The 22,795-nt window shown below is 34.9% G+C and overlaps 1 protein-coding gene across 4 annotated transcripts in view; it reads right to left on the bottom strand.

The window, feature by feature from the left end:
* The window catches only part of ADK (adenosine kinase), a 488,773-nt gene that overhangs the window by 317,161 nt on the left and 148,817 nt on the right, over positions 1 to 22,795 (bottom strand). For all 4 annotated transcript variants that reach the window (XM_067539239.1, XM_067539260.1, XM_067539250.1 and 1 more), the window contains exon 4: positions 8,363 to 8,441. In XM_067539239.1, coding sequence (XP_067395340.1) covers positions 8,363 to 8,441 — 79 coding nt within the window. The remainder of the gene's footprint in view (positions 1 to 8,362; positions 8,442 to 22,795) is intronic.

Raw genomic sequence — 22,795 nt, 5'->3', positions numbered from 1 at the left:
ATATATATGAAAAAGATCAACAGACAGAATAAATAATATATAACAGATTTAAACACTCATGTTGCAGGTTATAAAAGTCATTTATTAGCTGCCTGGAGTTCAGGAAAAAACTTCTCTATTGGCATATTATTCCATAACTGCCTTTAACAAGATTTCTTGCACTTTCCTCTAAAACATCTAATACTGAAACAGATGATCACGGATCTGACTGGTATGGCAATCCCACATTCCTGTGAGATTATCATCAATGTCTCCACAGAGATCTGTTTTTTTTTTTTAATAGGAATGCAATTGCAGCTTTTTAAATTCTCATCATATTAATAATACTTAGTAATTATACATTTACCATTTTCAAAACATTATGAAAACTTTAATATAATACTCCTGTGACATAAGCAAGTATTTATCTCCATTTACAAATGAGGAAAGAGAAAGATTAAGTGACTTATCTTAAGGCCATAAAGCAAGTTAGTAGCAAAGCTAGTTTCAGCACTAAAGATTACAGAATTTGACAAGTCTACCTGGATGGAGTGCAAACTAGAGAAACATTTCTACAGATAAAATAATGACTTCAGGCAACAAACCTTTAAAACTATCTTGAGCCCTTCTAGCACATGTGCAATAAGGAAAGTTAGAAGACTACTGTATCTAAACTTTTGCCAAAAGTACAATATATCCAAGGAAAACCATATACATCTTGTAACCTGCACAAGAACCCTGCTTAGCCAAAATTAAGATTTTTGGTGTAGCCGTTAATGAGAAAGATTTACATTGCAAACAAAAAAATTCTAGAGCCATGCAAAAATACCTGCAGGTTGGTATTTCAGATTTTCAAGGAAGTGAACTCTTCAGAGGAACATATTACTTAAGATTTATAGCTGACCACTCTACTGGAAGTTGAGCCTGTTATCATCGCACCTGGTTTGATAACAAAGTCTTCTTCAGCTTGATCAGCCTTACATATATATAATGTCTACTTCCAATATTGAAATAAATTGGTAGAGATTACTTTCTGCTTTTCTAATAAGAGCCAAGGATTTTGTTGGAATGAACAAAATGAGTAATACGACCTACCAAAATGTCCCTAGTCTTCTCAGCACGGGGGGTGGGGAGGACTGAACTGGCAAGAGGAAAGTTGCCCCTGGGGCACTCTTACTGCACAACATGCCTCTCCTGTGGTTGTGGTCATAGTGGTAGGCAGGCATCTCCTGCCCATTGACTGCTTTGAAGAGCACCACAACAATGAATTAGCTTCTGCATACTTTAGCAAGGGCATAAAAGCCTTCAACTGCTCCTGCCATTTAGTGTCCTATTAGAGCTGCTGACACCATGTCTGCCCAAGTGATCACACAGGTCATTCTCTGAACCAGAGGGTGCAGTGGTGTGGGTAAAATACCCCCTCCAGAGAGCTCCCACCCACAGTATTTGCTAATCCAAGACAACCACACAGCTACCACTCAGGTGAGAGGAAAGAGCACTATCAGCAAGCTCGCAATGAAAAATTCAGAAAGATATTGATGAGTAGTGAAATACTGTATTCACAAATCTGAATTTAGGTAGCTGGCAGAACTCAACCAATAATACATTATTCATGATCTGTATACAGCTACACACACACCTTATAGATTGAATGTAATGGATCCAATTGTTTGGAGGTATTGCATGGACCTCCTATCAGAGCAAGATGTCATAAATCATGAGAGATATAAAGCCAAGTTTTAATGAGATGATCTCATTTTAATTTAACAGCACACTGCAATCCTAACAAATTCTTCTTCTTATTTTGTAAGTGTGCATCATAACTTCAATGTTTAAGACAAAAAGAAAAAAATTCTACATAAAAAGGACAAACCCAAAAATCTAGAATCTACCAAAGGATGTAGTGTTAAAGTTAAATTTGAGATTTTCATCTGGAACATCCTTCCTATGTACCATCATGCATTAGATCATGCAGTTTTCAGTGATGTTTATGATCTAGGCAAACTAGGGTCTAATCCAGTGCAGTCAATGGGACTCTCCTCATTTGACTTTCATAAAGTGCTGGATTTGAATTCCTTCAAAAACCAAAACACCCACTGAAGCCAGTGGGACTTTTAGGTACATGTAGAACACAGGTTCAAGTATTTCAAATCTGAATTTTTTTTTGCTCTAGAAAAAGATTGCAATATATATCCTTATTTTAAAAAAAATAAGAACCCAAATGAAGCAAAGCTCTTTTATTAAGTATCACAAGTGGATTGGCTCCCTTCAGTTGAAGTTCAAGATACTTCATATGTTATGTTATTATTCAATCTCTCAAGTGAATAGCTGTTGTAAATTGACTCCCGATGAATTAAAAAAGTTATTGATGAAAATGTTAGGGCAAATGCTGCATACACTTTTATGGTTGACATTTTCTAAACACCACAAGGCATTTACCATAGATCTTCCACTACATTAAATTAAAAGGTATGTGGCTAAATCCTCTGCATTATTTGAAAATCTCAGTCTCAGTCTCTCTCTATTGTACCAAAATCATATTGTGTCAAAATCATCATAATTTCATTTTTCAAAATATTTAAGTCAAACTGTTTAGTTAAGGTTTACAAAATAAGAATAATTTTAAAAATTAGAGAAGATGGGTGAGCTAATCTCTTTTATTGGACCAACTTCTGTTGGTGAGAGAAACAAGCTCAGGGCTTTTCTTCAGTTCTGCATAAACACAAAACTTTGTTTCTCTCACCAATAAAGGATGGTGCAATAAAATATTTTACCTCACCCATCTTGTGTCTCTAATATCCTGAGATCAACACAGATAAAATATCACTGCATTAAAAAAACTGGCAGCTTTGTCACGTGATGGGAATTTTTTCCAAAAATTTAAAAATAATTTTCAAAAACCTTTAAAAACAAAATTAAATATTACAATTAAAAATAAAACAAAAAGTTCACAAACAAATTTTCAAAAAAATAATTAATATCTACAAAGGGCACTAAAAATGTTGACCAGCTCCATTAAGAATAATTTCTAACCTATCTCATGGCCATATTTTTAGAAAGCAGCTATGTTTAAGGAAACTTTCCATTAGAGTTTGCCTGAAATTACATGCACATGTATGGAAATTGTGGAGCCTCTCCCTTTTCTGTGCTCAAGTATACCACACAAATCCCTCCAAATTTCTTCTCTTTTCATTGACTCAAGTCAACTTTCTCTTTTACTCTTGTGTGAACTTGTTCAATCTTTATGCTTTGCCAGTTTTCACATCCAGTAATTAGGGCCTAAAGGAAGATGTATTCTAAATATGTACACATTTTCCTTCTGTGTTAAAAGTGCCCAGTTTGTTCTGTATTCTAACCTTTGATTTTCAATCCTGCATAATATATACCTCATGAGATGGAAGACTGACATATTCTGTGTAAAGAAAGAGAAATAAAATGTTTCTTTCCCCATTCCCTTGTTAGTCAAGCAAGTATTCCTCATTCTAAAACATCCCCAGCCAAAAAACCTTCCCCTGATTTAAGAAAAAATAGTGCCAAAACATTTGTTAGAATTTATTTTCTAAAGTTTTTGTACATGTTATTAATTTGCCAATTTCAAGCCTCCCTTCACACCATTTCCTCCATTATCCCCATTAGTCAGGCTTTCACCCTCTCCAGTTTTTTGTTCCTAAGTACCTTCAGTCTTCTAAAGGTATGTCTACACTGTCAAAAAAAGACTCATGGCAGTGAGTCTTTGGGTTGATCTACTTTGCCAAAAAAAAAAAAAAAAAAAAAAAACACAAAACCCGTGACGAGTCTCAGAGGCCAGGTAAACTGACTTGGACTCGTGGGACTCCGGCTACAGGGCTACAAATAGTAGTGTAGACATTCCTGCTCAGGCTGGAGTCTGGGTTCTGATACCCACCCCCTCACCAAGTTTTAGAACCCAGGCAGGAATGCCTACACTGCCATTTTTAGCCCTATAGCATGAGCCTGAGTCAGCTCACCTGAGTTCTGAAACTCGCTGCTGTGGGTTCTCTTTTGCAGAGTAGACTAAGCCTCAGAGCAGAGGTGAACTGACTGAAATCACTCTACGGGACTAGAAATAGCAACACAGACAAATCAGCTCCAGCTGGAGTCCAGGCTCTGAAACCCAATGAAGGGGGCGGGACTCAGAACCTGAGGTCCAGCCCCAGTGGGAATATCTACATTGCGATATTTAGCCCCATACCCCCGAGTCAGTTGACCTGGGCTCTGAGACTTGTTATGAATTTTTTAATACGCTTTTCTCTCATTTTCTCTTTATTCTCATTGACTTTTTTGATGATGAAAAACTGCTTATCACACACTTTTCCCGTCTACACTTTTCTCTGGGTTCCCTCCCTACCATTATAAATATTCCTTATATATTCCATGTGTAGAGTTATACCTTGTCTTAAAATGTATAGGATCCATCTCCCTCTCTTCATTTAAGCTATTGTTATCTTCTGCCTTGATTTCTAGCTTATCTTCCTACCTCTTTTTATATATGATAAAAAGCTTGTTGACACTTCTGTTGCCCACCTAATTTATCAAACATTTCAGCTCTGTCTCCACACCCCACCCAATCACCTGCGTACCAACCGTCCACCACACTAAGTTTAAAATGCTTGTTCTAATCTTCTTAGTCCTACATCTAACTGATCTGTTTTGGTTGGCCTGGTACATTGCATGACACTGGCCTATCTCCAGTCTCTCGTAATTGTATATATTCCCTCTCTATAGCTCCTATCCATCATTTTACTTCTTATTTTTGTTCTGTCGTCCTATTCCAATCTTGCTGGTGAAATAAATTCTCTCTTTTGATTCATTCTACAGCTTTGTCCGTCTTCAAATCCCTTCTTTAAAAAAAAAAAAAAAAAAAAAAAAATCACATTCCTTCTTATTACTTAGCATCATCTAGAAAAAAAACCAAACACTTCCAAAATATGCTTCTAGGGACAAATGTAAAATATGAGCTTTTTTTTAAATAGAATTCTGATGCAACAATTCAAAAGGTGCATCCGGAAACACGCTTGAATAATATCCCTCTGGATGCACCCAAGCTGCTCCTATTTTTCTTTTTGGGAAAGGCAAGTCTCATAGCTAGAGACATCATTATGAGAGGGCTTGCTCTTTTTCCATAGTTCCACAGATTTGGAAAGAATCTTCAGAAGTAGTTAGCCAAGAGTTATGGAATTTTTTCAGCAACAAGCTTTTCCCAAAAAGCAGATTTTTGGAGGGCATTCAAAAATGTATTTTTGTTTGTTATGACCATGTGGCTCAGTTACGGTCACTCTTTCTTTGGCCTTGTCTTTACTGCTTAAAAAAAGTGTTTTTTTAATCTTAGGATAACTTAGACACATAAGTAATCCCAAAATAAAAAGAGTGAAAACAAGTCAATTTAGTTATATCATGATATAAACTAGAGGTCAGCACTATTTCACTGTGTGGGGTTTCCAAGTTTACCACACAGTAAAACTAACGTGATTTGTCTTCACACTCTTTTTACTTCGGGATAGCTCACATGCATTAGTTAACCTGAGGTAAAACGTATGTGTTTTAGCACTGAAGACAAGGCCTCAGAAAAGCTTCCTGCAGTGCTGCTCTGTTACTTAGTTAATCGGTAAAGCATGCCTATTCAGTGTAGCGAGCATCCATAATGGTTTTACACATTTTGATTATAAACTTACAGACTGATTGATCTATCTCCAGTCAGCAGACCTCTGTTGGTTTTCAAAGCCCTTATGGAGAAAGAACCATGACAATATTCTGCATCAACTCAACAAGCCTCATTCTGATGGGTGTATGTGTCTCTTCATTATGTACCTTTCAAATGTTACAATATTTCATTTTAGTCAGCAAATAAAGCATTTGCTGTTGTAGTTTCTCAAGTATGCACTTATGTCCAGGATCGGCTACCTTAACTCATCTAACATCGCTCTAATTTGCATGTAAATAACGTAGAGCAGGGTCCTTTTTCCTATTTTTACATTATGAAACAGCACATAATTTATATAGTGCTATTCAAGTATCTAAATAAAGACCCTTTAAAAAGAGATTAAGAACGTTTAAGGTGTGACATTCCACCAACTCAAAACCAAGAAAGCAAGCAAAAGTCCAGTTATGGGACACTTCTAATGCCCACAAAGGGCATATTTCCACTGATGGTGACCACATCCACCACCAAAAGGATGATACATAACATTTATTTCCCTCACAGCATAATGCAAAATTTTAATTAGAATGCTCCCAAAACTCCTGGGGTGGAGAGAAAGGGAATCTGTCAAGTGTCATTTTTGCTCCAGTTGGCCAGCTACAGCTGTCTGGATTGGAGGACCCTATGTCGAAGGTGCAGCACTTCAACTAAAGTTGAAAATCTTCCAGCACTGGAAATCATAGAAAGCTCTCATTTGGCAACCATGGGGTTTGACCGCTAGACTGAATCATGATTTGTGGGATAGACAACCGTCTCAGTTTCCTAACCATACAGAATAGGAGGGAGAGGATCGAGGGAAACTTCACTGAGGGCAGCCTGTAGCTTCAATACCATTGGAAAGAAGAGCTAAGGAGGAGGCCATCAATTTCAGATGACAATCAAAGCTCTCAAGTCTACTGCATTTCAACTCAATCAAAGTTCCAGTTCAACATGTGAAGGACAAATTCCCTAACAAAATATCCTTTCACATAGTGGAAGGTCCACTGAGATGGGAGACAGGACACCATGAGTTCAAGTTTCATCTCTTTTGGTCGCTCTTGTTTATATTTCTTTATATTTCTGTGCATTTCACAGACCTATTATTGAGCAACCCCTATATTAAGAGGCAGACTTAAGTATCAGTTAATTTATTTGTAAAACTGAGTGACTAAGAGGTTGCACAAGGTCATTGCTACAAGAGATGAAAATAGAACCAATGTAGTTCTGGGTTAACTTCAGTTTCAACCACTTACAGAAAGAATCTGTCAAACCTATACAGTGGTTATAATCTGCAAATCACTGTTCCAGAGCTAGAAACAAGGCCAGGGTTTCTGACTTTCAGCATGTCTTGCAAATGGTTGCAAAATCCATTCAAAAAGTGTATTCTGTCCCCGTCAGGTGGTTGAACCACGTAGAGAATAGATACCTATGCTACTACCATCACCTCCTATAGCTCAAGAGGTAGTGATATGGACTCAAGATCTGAATGCCTTGAGTCAAACTCTACTGATGATTCACGTGCTGGTTGTTAAAATTGCATGTGATAAAATTCCTATTTTTCCCGTTCATTTTCTATTTTTTAAAATGTTTCATCGAATTTACAGGGGAAGACCTCTCTTAAAACAGGTGTTATATCTAAAAACGATTATAATCTGTAAATTTTGATGTGATACACAACAAAACAGAGAGGTTCATATTTCAGTCATTGGTCATACCTTTCAACTGCTTGTGTCAAAGATTAGGTTTAAGGTCCAAAAAGTGTAATTGCCTTAGTGAAATGGCAGCCACATTTTCTGATGGTTGTCTGTGGCTTGAAAGTCCATTTGGAAACATTAGGAGATGGCCGCTATCTTTACTAAGGGCATTCCTCTCAGTAATGAAGAAGTGGCCCTTTACTTAGGACAAACACCTTCAATCCCATTTCGTAGCTATTGTCCCACTGTAAATTATGAGAGATGGCAGCCATTCTGAGTAAGAGAAAATCGTGATTATAACTGTAAAGCAAAACCAAGTTTAATAACTTTGCTGAATTACAACCTAACTTCTTCAAAATATTCATTTGAAGGTATCTGGCAGTACGTTTTATCTACATAGGATAAACAAACCAGCCACTGAGGGTAAACAAACCAGCCATTAGTTAGTAAGAGGGTTCTATATAAAAGTTGCACATTTTAAATTATGGGATTTATATAACACACCCACCACACAATCTGAAAGTGTATCTACCAGTGTACACACAAAATGTATTACTAGAATAGTTTTCATTCACTAGTATTGTGACAAAATACATTCCCAGTCATGATAGTGCACAAAACCTACCTTGGATCAGTGCAAGCCCAACTTTATGATATTCATACTTCCAAAATTGTCTTCATATAATAAGTGTTTCACTTCAATATTTTATGCATAAGTTATAAACCCGTAACAAATAAATGTGGTTATAAATGAACTGTTGCAACCTTAACAAGAACAGTTAAGAGAATTTAAAAAAAAAAAAAAAAAAGAGAAAACGTTATAAAGTCACTTTTAGAGTATAAAGCTCAACTTATTTTAGGCAATAGACTAAAATGCACCCACTGAGTAATGCTCCTGGGCAACATGATAAGCAACTTATAACAACAAGAAGTTGTTTAACAGTCAACACCGCTAGAATATTTTACAGTCAATTTCTTTTAAGGAGGAACAAACCTGGGCCACTTTAACAGAATTTTGAGTAGAGCCACCAGCATGATATTCTACTTTGAACTTTTTCACAAGTTCTTCAAACCTGTAAGAAACCACAGGGAGGGGGAAAAAAGTCAGATTCTGCAATTTTTCACAATGTAAAACTATATAAGTATCTAGATTAGAAATGTTTGAGATCATGTTATTTGTAAACAGGAAATTCAGATATATTAGTTCTTTTACAAGGTGCTAGCTGAGAAAAAACAGACTAAAATAGCATGCATGCATGCGTAGTATGTGCACTAAGTAACTGGCTAAATGACAAAGCAAGCAAGTGATATCAACTTGATTTCACTCCCTTATAGTTGTATAAGTCTAACATTCAACGAATGTCTCAGGAAAACAGCATCTGGATCTTATGCATGATAATTAACTTTCAATCTTATAGAGTATATGCTCACATATATAAGAAAATAAAGCATTTAAAGGAAACCAATGAGGAGTACTGATTCACATTTCCTTTAGCCAAATACATAACAAAGTTAAACAGTAATAATAAAATCCTGTATCTGCTTTAAAACATCAGTGAAACAGCGTGCACTCAACATTTAAAAAATATTTTAAAGCATGAAGTTTTAACTTGTTTGTTAGGTGTTGAAACATCATAAATAGATCTATTGTTAGTTTGAGAAAATCTGGATATAAAAGATAGGAATTGTAAAATGTAGATGTTAATTGCGGCAGACCAATTCTCTGTCTTTCAGTTTTCTAGGTCTCTAAGTTAGATAACCATGCAAAAATAAAGAAACTAATAAAAAAGTTACACTGTCAGAACATTTTGAAACAACACTTGGTTTCACTAGCAAAACCTATTTTCACAATACAAAAATATGTACAAAACTTGATTACTTTAAAAAGAAAAGTCACTGTTTTTAATGAAGCATACATAACAATTGTAAGTTAATGTCTGTTGCAACCAGTTAGCTCCAGTGCATAGCTATCACTGAAATAATGAAAGGGACTTTGTTTTTAAAAAAAAAAAAAAAAAAATGCAGTGCAAGTTTAGTTGTTTTCCAGAAAGGTCGATAAATGGTCAGTGCAAAAGTAATGTAAAAGTTTAATTAAGTTTGGACTAACATCAAGAAAAATCCCAGTATTCAAAAGAAATATAGTGAACCTTGTTTTAAGAGACTACTCAAGGGACCAACTAAAACAGTTTAACAGAAGTGGTCTTCTAATAAGGAGAAGAACAGTACTCTATCCATTTGTGGATTCATTGTGATAATCTCTTAAAAAAGGAGGTTGAATAATAAAGTTGACTAATTCTCTTGTGTAAATTTAATTGAAATAATTTTCAGAGAGTCAGCATATTACTTTTCATGTATCACAGTCCGGGTAGCTTTTTCATTACTGTTTCTTTGTTCATATACCAACAGAAAACACTTTTTCCTCATTTTCATGAACCTAATTCTCAAATAAGTTAGGCAACCATCTAACCTTACTATAAACACAAGTAGCAAAAGCCTGTGCTTGTCACAAGGATGTAATTTGTAAAGTTGTGTGTAAAAAACCTGAAAATGGCTGAAAATTTAAAAATTGAATGGCAACACACCATGAATCCCAGGAATGATTGAACCTGGTGATATTATAAACAAAAAGAACTCTCAACTATCCCTGTAGCTGTTTCTATTGTTTCACACTGACTCAACAGACATTCTAGACTACAAAATGATTTTGGGGGTTATTACTTATGCTGATTGTGTTGATTTGTGTAGTCTTCCTCATACAACCAATGAAACTGTTGCATGCACATTAGCTGCAAAGTAAGGGTGGTGACTGGTTGAGTTAAATCTAATATCACAATGGTTTAGGATCTTGGCATGGCATAAATACATGCCTAGTGTAGCGATACGCTGCATGGGGGTAATTTGTGAAGTCAAATGGCAGAAAACTTTAAAATTTGATCACAACAGACCCCACAACCAGTCATGAGTCAACCTGGTGATAGTCTGAACACAAAGAGCTCTCAACCATGCTTGTAGCTGCTTCCATCGCTTCATATTGACCCAATGGACATTATAGACTTCAGAGTGGCACAGAAACTTATTATATAAATACAGATCACCTCTAATACAACAATGAAAAAGAGATAATCATTAGCCAGAAAAGTAACTATTAAAAAAGGCATCTTCTTTCAATATATCTGCTAATACCAAAGCACAAATGGCAATGACTATATATCTATCCGAAAGAGTCAGATTCCATTCTGCCTTGTGCTCAATAACTGAAGTGAAAGATAAATTCTAATTGAAAAATTTTATTATCTATGATGTCAGAAGCCGAAAATATTGCCTGATTTTCAGATCTCAGGCTGAATTTGCATTTTGAATGGTCATCTAAGTAATCTGTTGTATAAGTGGTTAATCAATAAATATGGAACCCACAATGCAATTTTCAAAGTCAATTATTTTATCATAGTGATACTAATACAAAAGTTACTCTTCCTGATATTCATTAAATTTGTTTTCTTGGGTTGATGCTTTCCTATTAGCAGATGGAAACCTTGTTGCAAGTACTTTTATTATACAATATCTGGAATATACACTTCCTGTTCTATAACAAAGGCTCATGTCACCTTAAATAAATAAATTATCATCAACCAATAGGGTTTCTTGACTATTAGCATTTGTGCTGCAAGAAGGCTGGTGCTTCTTTTATGAAAGCCATTCACCCACTACTTTTATAAGTGGTAATACCTTAGTGACTCTACAAAAGTTTCCTTTTTAAGTCATGTTTGCAAAGTACTTTGAAGATATAAAGCAATAGTATGGTGGCAGCAACAATGACTAGATAAGGTTGTGTTGAGACGTACATTGACATTAGGGCTAAAACCCAAGGCTTATTTTTAAAAGAATAAATTTAGTATCGAAATTTGGTACATTGTCTTTTCATAGAACAATTTAATTTTCTATTTTTTTTTTAATTATACACACACACAAATAGAAGTTATCAATGAGGGCATAAGAAATATCTAAAAATGCTCACCTACACCTTTTGTCCTGTTTTCCTTATATTTCTTTAAGTAACTTATCTCTTCAATATCTAATACATAGGTTAAATACTAGAATTTAAAATATTAAAATATTAAAATTTCTTGCTATTGTTTACCTTGTTTGGGGTTGGAGGACTACAACAAGAGAAAGGCAAAAGAGAGTGATAGCACAGTTCAGTTCAACATTTTTGCCATTGTACTGAGCACTGAAAGAGTTGTCGGGAGGATGGGGTAGTGAGAGACTGAGCACAAATTTCTATATGACAAAGTATCTGCTATTACACATTTCAGTTTGCAGATTTATACACCTTCTAGAGGAGTGCCGGAAGGGAACCATTATATTATAAGGAAGATGCTGAAAATGGAAAGTTCCCATTAATATTCAAGTAGTCAAAACTATAGCCTCCACCACCCTTCACTCAAGAAGCATACTATCTACATGTACAATACTTATATCCAGTTGTATAGTACTTACCATTAAGTACTGATGATGTAATGATGAAATTTAATCATCATAATCAAATAGTAGATCATGTACTGGAGTTAAATTTCAACACCAAGTTGAATAAACATTAAGCAACTACGAAAATCCACTAATTGTGTCCAAGTTTACATGTAACTTTGCAATATTATATATTTACACTCAAAAGCCTCTACTAGTTAAGTTGAAATTTAGCAACTGATCTACAGTTATTTTGTTTCAGTTTTAAAGTCTGTTAAAATACTTACCAAGACAATATTTTTCAGAATTAGAGGGGGAAAAAACCTGTCTGAACCATATCACCTATCCTGCACATCCACACATACCTCCCTATAGCATATGACAACAGACATAACTGTCCAATAATTACTCATGTACTTCAATACTCTGTTAAAGGTGAGAGTTATGAGTTTACTTCTACAATAATTCTCCCTTTAAGAAGTTTGAACAATGAAATACTCATCCTAGCAAACTAACAATAGGCAGGCAATTAGAAAGAATCAAGAACCAAATTACTACATATGCTTTTCACAGCTATCCACACTACTAATTATCTACCAATTATATGCCAAGCAACTGCAACCGCTACTGATAGCAAGTTGCTGAGGGGAAAAAACAAACAACATGTCTCATAACAACCACTTCTCAAGTAAAGAAATGCAATAAACAACAACATGAACTAACAATGTTTTGGCAAGATTTGTAACATTAAATTGGCATTTTACATTTTCTATCAGCTTAAATGCTTGATACCTAATTCATATGGTTAATTTTTGTTATTCGTGTATCTATGAGCATAGCAATTAAAATATTAACTCCTTTACCTGAAAATACACACTACTACAACTTCCTTGATGACTGAGGGGTAAATCAAGAACTATTTTTATTAACATACAATACTAGATGCCCTACTGTGTTTCTTTATTTGGAGCTGTGACTTCTAGTGCATTTAATTACTTTACACTGTGGTCTGTGTGATGAAACTTTGGCTACTATAATGAGGATGGCTTCAAAACTAAAATAAATATGCAGTAATTGGTATCAGATAAAATACTGTCTTTAATATCTCAATCTCAAGATGACAGCCAGTGTGTGGATGAAGGGTATTTCTCAACAAGAGATTCACTTTTTAGGAGATTTGGAAAGCACATGGAAAGGTGGTTTTATTGGGAAGGTATTGCAATTATTCAGATTTAATTTTTATATTGCAGTAGCTAGAACTTGGAAGCCAACCAGATCAGAGCCCCATTTTGCCAGGTATTGTAAAAACATTTGGGAAATGCTAGTCCTTGCCACAAAGGTCTTACAATCTAAAAATCTACTTGAGGCAAAACGAAAAAGCAGAGATCAGCCAAAGTTGGTATCCATTTATTGTCATTCTCAGAGGGAAGTGACAGACTCAACTAAAAGGGAGTGTTCTTGTTGAGTTTAAAGTGCATTAACATTCTGGAGTGCAATGTCCAAACAAGACTAAGGGTAAAATTTACAAAAGGTCCTAAGTGACTTTGGAATCCAAGTCCCATTTTCAAAAGTGACTTGAGGTCCTTAGGAGCTTAGGTCTCATTGACTTCCCAAAGTCTCTTTTGAAAATGGGACTTGAAGTTATAGACACAGTGTATCTGCCAACATTACTACACAAATTTTAATATTTGTTTCAATATGGCACTGATTTTGTTACGCTAGTGTCAGTCCATTGACCTTAATACAATTACTCCTGATTTACACTATTGTAACTGAGACCAAAAAAATCAAGTCCTGTAAATCTAACATGGCAAATTCACTTATGTATGAATTCCAATCATTTATTTGTGGATTAGAAGAGTTAAATTAGTGTTTAACCACGAGTAAAACAATTTAACCATCCCTCCTTTATTCACATATATTGTAAACATGGAATAAATGATGGGTCTCCTACTGCATGTAGATTTATATCCCACTGGATATTTATGTATAAGGCTACATTTTTCAAAAGTGCTTAAATTCCATTTCAAAAGTGATTTAGGCACTTTGAAGCCTATGTCTCATTGACTTCTGAAGTTCTTTTAGAAAATGGAGCCATAAATGAGTATAAAAAACAGATCTCAATACCATTCTCCAGAAGGTACACACTGAGAAAAAAGGCCTGGGAGAAAGATGCTGTTGATGCAGATGTCAAAGGCCATTTTAAAAGGTTAAAAAAAATATGCAGTTCCTTGTTTTTCAGCAATATGGGTTTTCTTGGCTATTTTTTTAAGTATCTACTTGTTACCCAGGATGATTCTATAGCACACACCAGCAGGGAGCCACATTTTAAATATCAGCTGCCTAAAAGCAGCTGCAGAAGAGGAGGGGAAAAGCATATTATGTCTAAGGGTTTTTTTTTTTTGGTTGTTGTTGTTATTCATTTGTTTTTTCCTGTTTATTTTGTTATATTAGAAATTCAGGTCCTGTCTAACCTATTTTTCCCCAGAGATTTTTAGGCAGATTATTTAAATTCTTTTGTTTATTTTTGTTAACTCAAAATGCCTGACAAGCAGTTAGGAGGAAAGATCTTTATTAAAGGTTCAACATCCTTGCAACTTGCAGCTTTAATAAGATTGTTTTACCATATTGAGGTTTTTTGTGTGTAATCTATATTACATTTACTGGACTTATTTAATCAAAGGTAGTTACGTTACCTTCTCCAATTCCCTAACATTTTCAGCTGCAAAAACAGGTCATGCTAGACACGGATCTTAGTTTACTGTACAGCAGGAAGGAGAACCAGACAAACATCTCAATGTCCTCGTGCCTAATCTTAACATTTACACTTAAAAAAAAAAATCCATTTAAATCTTTAAATGAAGCAACGAATGACAGAAATTCTAACAAATTAGCAAAGTAAATCAAAGAAAAATTTCTTGAGAGCATGATCACATTCCTACAGGAGTTATTTAAGTGTTAGTAGAAACCCAGTATTCTGTAGTTTTTAGATAGTGTTACCATTTCTAGTTAACAATCCCAAAATCTAATCTTTTTATTTTTCAGGCCAAAAGCAATGTAAGGTATTTTCAGTTTACTCATACATTTGGATGACCCTGTCATCATTCATGTTCCAAGTTTAATCATTTCAGGGGAAGTAGGTCCAATTCAGACAGAGACTCTCATATACTATATAATTTATATACTATACATGAGGCAGACGTAATCTTCCACTTCTATGAGAAAAGTAAATCAATAATTTGTAGTAACTGGAAATAAAATTTACTGATACAGTATTTCAGTAACAAGAATTTTAAAATGCTGTTGAACATATGAATACACAGTATGCAGAGGAATGAAGTGTCATCATAACTTATTACTAAGAAAATAACTAAGACAGTTTTCCATTTTGGCATTCATGAATAGTAATGGACCAAAACTAGTCCTCTGATTCAGGGCAACAATTTACCACCTTAACTGCAAGGTAATTATTAAAAACATTTTTCTTCTTTTTTCTCCCGTTTCTTTCTTTTTTAAAAGTAAAATATTATCATGAAAGATACAGAATATAAAGAAAATTAAGTAAGTGGAGAAGTTGTCGATTATATTAAACTCTCAGTTTTGAGGTTAAATTTTTAAATCCTGTTTAAGACAAAAAGGTAAAACACATTCAATGAGTTCAGCTCTAATCCTCTCTGGACTTTGTTCACATCTCTAAATGATCCCAAAGATTGTCACAATTGGCAGTTGCTGCTCAAGGAGAGGCCTGAAACAGCAAAAGTGTTGCATTTCAGAACTGAGGTGCAATGGCAGAGCTACATGGGAAAGCTTACATAGTAAGTAGCTAGCTGGCTTTGACTCGCTCTGTCCAGTGCAACTAATTCCTGATTTTCCTATACATTAGATTGATCCAGAGTTAAAGGGAAAAAACCTCAGATTCATGTTGCAGGAGAACAAGCAAACATACAAAAAAGAATTACCAGTACGTATAGCTAGCAGCATAGAAGAGTTAACGTATCAATCATATTCCTAAAATTTGTTGCAGTTGAATATAGCTGATTATGATCTTTTTAAGTCCAAAAACCAATGACTCTTCGTGGAAGTATTTACTACTGCAAACTAGAATTTCACATTAAATATTTTCCTAACCACCTCACCCAAACAATCAAATAAAAATAAATAAATAAATAAATAAATAAATAAATAAACAGAATCAGTAATTCCAAACAGGTTAGTTTATGAGTACCAAATGTTAATAGAAGAAAGAGGGGGAAAAAACACATAGGCAAATTGTATGATTAGTAGCTTTGAAATATTTTTCCACAAATGCTAGTGAGGATGAAAAAAATGCACTTAAATGTCAGTTTGATAAAAGCCAAAAGAACATTTCCCACATGTGTTTGCATTTAGGCATAGTGAAACAAGATGAAAAAAGTAACAGTCATTCAAAAGTAAGGTTAAAACATCAGCTCTTAAGGATCATGATTTAAAGGCATTTCTCCAAGTTAATTTTTTTTTTCTTTCTTTAGAAGAGTCAGGCAGCTTTACACAAGTGTGCCTTGAAAAGCCCTAAAATATGAAGGCCCCTCTTATTCCAAATTATTTGAATGTTTCTCTCTCTCTCTCTCTCTCTCTCTCTCTCTCACTCACACACACACACACACGATTTTGACTCTATTCAAGACGAAAAATTAAATAGTAAATCGATGTTTCCAGGTTATTAGAAAACAATCAAAATATTACATTTCTGCTTCTATTTATTGCAAAAGACACTACTAATATATACTGCCTATACATAGAGTACACGGACATATGTGTACACTTATACACCCTGAATTTCCATCTACTATATATTTAGATTAATAATTTGCATTCCATAGTAGTAACATTTGACTTTCCCCCTCTTAAATCTTTAAACAAATAGTTAAAAGGGATAGATGTTTATTAAAAAAAAAAACCCTTTGTTGTAGCTGATGCCCTATACAATTAAGAAGCATCTAAGTAACATCGAAGTGGTCTAAGGGAATGCTGTTGGACATGAACATTAAGAACCTATCATCTTTACTGCGTATAACAAGTACAGATTTACTCACCTGTGCATGTCATACAGAACTGAGAAAGAGATATACATGAAATAAAGGGAATGACAAATTAATTTTGTGAAAAATAATGAAAAACACAGTGAACATAGTGATGAAGTCTTCACCTGAGTAATAAACAAATTAAACATTTCCTTGTGTCTAAAATCATTTCACTGCCATCTTAAAATCCTATAGTTAGCATCTACACTTTCTTCTCTCTTGGAGGTCTTCCAAATGCTTTTCAGTCTTCTCTAACAGATCCAGTGTTATAACAGTTATCATTCCAATAATGGGAAGCCATCAACAAAATCCTTAAATCTGTCAGAGATGCTGCTTGCGCTAAAGCAATGCACAACACTGACATGTGCCCTTTCCCTCTTACACAAGCACTACCTTTCCTAAAATCAAAGAACGGAGACAGAACAGATTAGAACAGAAACAGCTTCTATACAGTATACCCAAATTAGTATCTAACTTGTCATTTCAGGATCATGTACACTGGTCATAAACAAGTTAAATTGCAGAACCCTGGGGAATACCAGTCTAAATTGCCCTTTCCCCTCAAATTGTAAGGGGTGCTTACTACAACAAAGAATGGTTAAGTAAAAGCTTTAGTTAATCAAAACATTTCCTCCAACATGGCTATAATTTTCAAGTATTAAAATAAAAGGCTACGGCAAGTTACAACAGTAAAATAACTGCACTATATTAAATATAGGCGGTGTGTGAAATGTTGAAGTCAAACGTCAAGTGTATTTGCAATAAGCCTTGGTTCAAGTTAAACCTACATTCATGAATCAACAGTAATTTGTTCAACTCTTGTTGGAGTCTAAGAGTCAACATTAGATATGAATGTTTTTGTTCTATCTGGATGGCTATGAATACTCTTATGCTGCTTTTCTCTGGTGCATTAAGTATGAACCATGTTCACTAGAAAAAGTTATTTGAGTACTTCTAATATGGCTACTAGTTCCTTTTTTCGTTTCTTGCCCACCCCATGCAAACATGCACAAACACAAACCATGTGAACTAGTTCCCAATGACATTAGGCCATGGAAGAATTAGGTTAATTTGACCTTGGGTCAAAGAATAGGGTTAAGGTAAACTCTAAGCTTCTCTAATTTAAGGGCTTGCAAACAAGTTTGACACAAAGCAAAGAGAATAGTTGGCAGTGGTACACAGAACTCTAGAAAAATACATTTGGGCATAGAACAACGCATAGTGCCAGGTTCTCAGTCCTGCCATTCTTGGTAGCACAAAGAGGGCTTAAAGCTGCTTTAGGTGAATAGGTAGGAATTCTTCCAGAGTAAAGCAATCCCTAGGCATCATAAAGTATGAACTGTCTCTTTCCTGGTCCCCAAGCCCAGGTTGCAGGTGTGCTGGAGGCAGGGATGATTGTTGCCTACAAAACTATTGCAAGCAAACAAATTAACCGTAAGGTAGTCCTACATTGTATCAGTGCTCTGTAGCCATAGGAATCGGGTTGATGGAAGTAATATTTGCCTATCCCACCCTTCCAGATGTGTCAAATTCTGTTCTGATGCCCCTGAGGATAAAAGCAATCATTTACTTTATCATTCCTATTTCTCATTTGTAATACAAACATTTGCACATATGCCTGCTATCATCGTTGGCAGTGGTTTTCCACTTGTGCATTAAAACCATTGGAGAAAAGGCTTTCCTACTTCAGAATTCTCTATACTATGGGCACATAATAGGAAAGGAAAGAACACAAGCATTCTAAAATTCAGATATATCTGTGGATTTTCTTTGCTCACCACAGGTTGTATTGAAAAGAATAAGCAGAAGGACAGGCTATTTATCTGATCGAAGAGTTAAAGTGTACTTATTAATCTTTTCAAAACTGGTAACTTTATCTGTTCTTCAGTAAAGATGCAGGACGAAAAGTGATTTTGAACGTTTTAGAAAATAATATTTGTTTACAAAATAAAATTAGAGATCATAACCCTAATTATGTAATAATCATATGAGACCACGAGATGTTTCCCACTTAGCATAGTAGAGACCAAGAGTTGCAGATAGACAGTCACAGTCCCTTTTGCTTAAATAGAATCCTGAAAGAAAATTCAAAAATGATTTTGAATAGTAGTAGTTCTCAGTTCTTCTCACTCTATTACTCAGTTAATCATTTACATTTTTTTTTTAACAAGGATGCAGATCCAATTCCAAATTACCAATAAGGCTAAGAGTGACTGCACTTAGAGTGCACTTAATTTTGGAGTAAGCCACACAGAACTCACTGGCACTCCTGTTTTTTTGAGAAAACAAGTATAGGATGGGGTTCCCTTGGGAAGGCTGAGTTATGCTGAAGTAAAATAGGGAATAGATTTATGGTATTACCATTATGGTCTGTGGCCATGATGTTCCAAAATAAGGGGCATGTATTACATAATATAAAATAAGAAAATGACACCCAGTGGCAACTGGCAACTCTAGATTTCTCTTACTGCAGCTTTCTGTACTGTATACTTGGGTGATAGATTCTAAACCTACTTACCGAATTAAACAAGCTATAAGGATTAGCTAAGCTAAACTTTTTTTTCTAGCAACATCCAACTTAGCCAACAGCTTGGGAATTTACTGGTTAAATCACACTTATACTAAAAGGCATAGAGAGAGTCTTGAAGAATGATGTATTGCCAAGTGAATTATTTAAGTTACTAACCAGTTGATCCACATTATTCTTCAGACACATCAACATCTTCATCCACATCATTTTCTCCCAATAAGCAGTTTTCATTATGATATTTCATTCTTGCAACTAGGCCTTGCATCTCCTTCTTGCACTGCTTACACTTGACATGTTTTCCTTTTTTACCCAGGGAAGGAATTTCTTCAAAAGATTCCCAGATAGGGTCTCTCTTATGCCTAGAAGTCATTACAGTTTTTCTGTGGCAAAAGTGTGGAGGAATATAGGAAGCTGTGTGTGTACTGAATAATGTCTTCCCTTTTTCTTTCCAGTCCACTCCACTGTTCCTTTCTACTCTGCCTCTGTCTCTCTGTCTTTAAGACAGTGTCTTAACTAACTTCTCTTCCTTGCTTGGCCCAGCTCCACCACAACATAAGCATAGAACAACAACAATCCTATCCAGCCTGTGTCTTTCTTTGCACATGTGACTTTAGTCTGCTGAGAAACAGAAACTGAAAGCCCAGCAAGAGCTGGTAGTTAAGGCTGGACCGACTAGAGCCATTAATTTATTTTTATGAGACTGTAAGTGTAGGTTTAGCATGTTTGTGGTGACATTTAATTGTAACTTATTTTTTAAACGAGAGAGAAATTTAGTATTTTATTGATTTAAAAAAAATCTTATTTAAATAATAAAATCTGATTTAAATAACAAATTGAATTTTTTTTATTTTTTAAAAAAAATCATTGATTTTTATCCACTTGGAGTAATAACTACATTGCTGCAATATTTTTACTATTACAAACGGGTACACCACTACTAGCAAATATTTGGTTTGCAGTAAACTGGATCAATACAATGGTAAATCTCAGAAACAATCAATTAAAATAAGTACAGCAATACTTAGTTTTAGTGAGCACCACCACCATGAGATAAAGACCAATGTTACTTCATATTTACTAAGGTCTAAGATTGCCAATAAAATTTTGCTAGTTAAAAATTATGATTTAGGACAAGGGATCACCTACTGATGATGGTTCTGAGCACAGGTTTCACTATTCCATAACAAAATGCAATACTCATTGTGACAGATGGCTATTTTGAAACATCTAATTATTCATTCTTTTTCTGAACGTTTGTGTACTTACTTTATGCGGATCTTGGATAAATAGCTCCCAAAAGGCACCTAATCAATATGTCCAAACTTGTATTTTCATTGAAGGGTACTTGGAGTTACACAGGAAACAAAGTCCCCTCAAAGGTATTAATGGTGAATCATTTAAAATAATACCTTTGCATGTTAGGTTGCAAGAGCATATTAGCAAAGACACTGTTTATAGTCCATACCTGTAGGGGAAAAGGGGAGGGCGGGGGCTGAGATGATGCATAAATCAGATCCAGACTGATTTGGGAGATGATGTAATGAGGAACCAGAGCACGTGGGCTTTTGGGAAAGATAGAACACCTGGCTCTCCTCTAAAGCAAAACTATTAATCCTAGCACAAAGAGTTCCTGAATCTGGATACATACACAGCTACTTGAGGGACCATGTCACAAACTGCCTGCTGGAGAGAAAACAAAACTTAAGTGTAAGGTATTTATCTTACTTAACCCAAATCCTACAACTAAATCTTGAGGTTAACTTAGCAAGAATTTTCATAGTGACATACAAGCTAACCTACATTTTCTCTACCAATAAATTTGGTTTTAGCTTCAACAATCTGAATTGGAGAAACAGACTCAAACTAGGGTATGCACCGTTTGGACATCTTATAAAGAAGGTGTTTGAACAATGACCTTGAAGTGATGGTGTCAAGACTGATATAACTATCTGAGTACTTTGTCACTCACCAAACAGTGATGTGAGAAAAATGACTTAGGACAATATGGATACAGGAAGAATCAATTAACCTCAGAAATATTAGGCTTTGTTATACTTGTATCTGATAGAAGGTATCTTATATTTCAACAAATCCACTATACCTGCATGTCTTTAATTGTTCAATTACTAGCCATCAGCCTAATTCTACAGATTTACAAAAAAGCTCTATTGTTTAGTATTGTGACAATTACTCACTGAAATAAACTCTAATCAGTTTTAGAGTTCAAGTCACCTTATATAACAAAATGCACGCCAATAATCCCAAAGAACACTGACCAAACTAAACAGTGCAAAAGAAAGTAGATACCCTCTCACCCTAAGAACCAGGAGATCTCTCGTGTCACTTCCTAATAAAAAGCAGCATTAAAAGTCTCCACGTGACAACAATTTGACAATTTGCCACTATTCTTTCTATTCATCTCATTTACAGAATCCTCTTTCATGCAGTCCTCAAGGTTCTATATTTTTATAAACCAATCATTCACATTATTGAATTTCAGGAACTCAACAAATGAGGTAAATGAAGCAATTGATTTAACACCTTTGACCAATTACCACCCAAGCAGAGGCTGTAAAGTCATTTTTACACCAAGGAGATACAGCATACTCCTACATCAATAGCCATCAAACAGAACAAATTTTATACAGTCAAACTTCTAAAAGCCTGGTGAAAGGGAAGAAAACAAAGGCAGAAAGTGTAGATTCTCCTGTAGAAGATAAATTATTTTTAAAATGTAAATTTTACAGTCGGTTATCAAAACAAAAATGTTATAAAAGCCTTAGATAAAATAGCATGAAGAATTTTGATTTCGGTCAATGATAGAAACTTACACTTAACATTCAGTATAGGGAAAACTACTGCCAGCTTCTGAACCAAGTGCTTTTTGCTAAATCAGATCCTTTGTGTATCAACTGTATTTGGAATTACATGCTGAGTATTTGATTCTCTTGTGTTTGTAAAAAGTGTGCTGGGCATCAATTAAGCTTTTCTAAACAGTGTTTATCACTAGAATAGTCACTGGATTTTTCATCAGACTTTTACTATTTGAGATTTTCATATATATTACAATAAAGACATTCTTTTTTCATGTACAATGTTTACATGTGGGTGATAAATCTCTATTTCAAATATATTTTATATTTGAATATTCACTTACTTGACAGAATGTATCCTGGAAAGATTAGCCTATTATTATTTGCTGCAGACCCTTTCTGAAAGCAAGAAGAGGCCCAGTTCTCTCCAGATGACTCATTAACAGGCAAGACAGAATGAAGTGTTCCAGCTTGAAATGCCAAGAGCTAAAAATAACTCAGTCCCACAGCCTAGGACAATTCAGTCCATCTCTTTATTCTATCAGCACAATCTCACAGGG

Source organism: Emydura macquarii, unplaced genomic scaffold (genome assembly GCF_026122565.2).
Source record: "Emydura macquarii macquarii isolate MOO-44397 ecotype Brisbane River unplaced genomic scaffold, CSIRO-AGI_Emac_v2 contig_67, whole genome shotgun sequence".
Lineage (NCBI taxonomy): Eukaryota > Metazoa > Chordata > Testudines > Chelidae > Emydura > Emydura macquarii.
The sequence above is the reverse complement of the archived record's forward strand: the minus strand, read 5'-3'. Positions and strand labels throughout refer to the sequence as shown.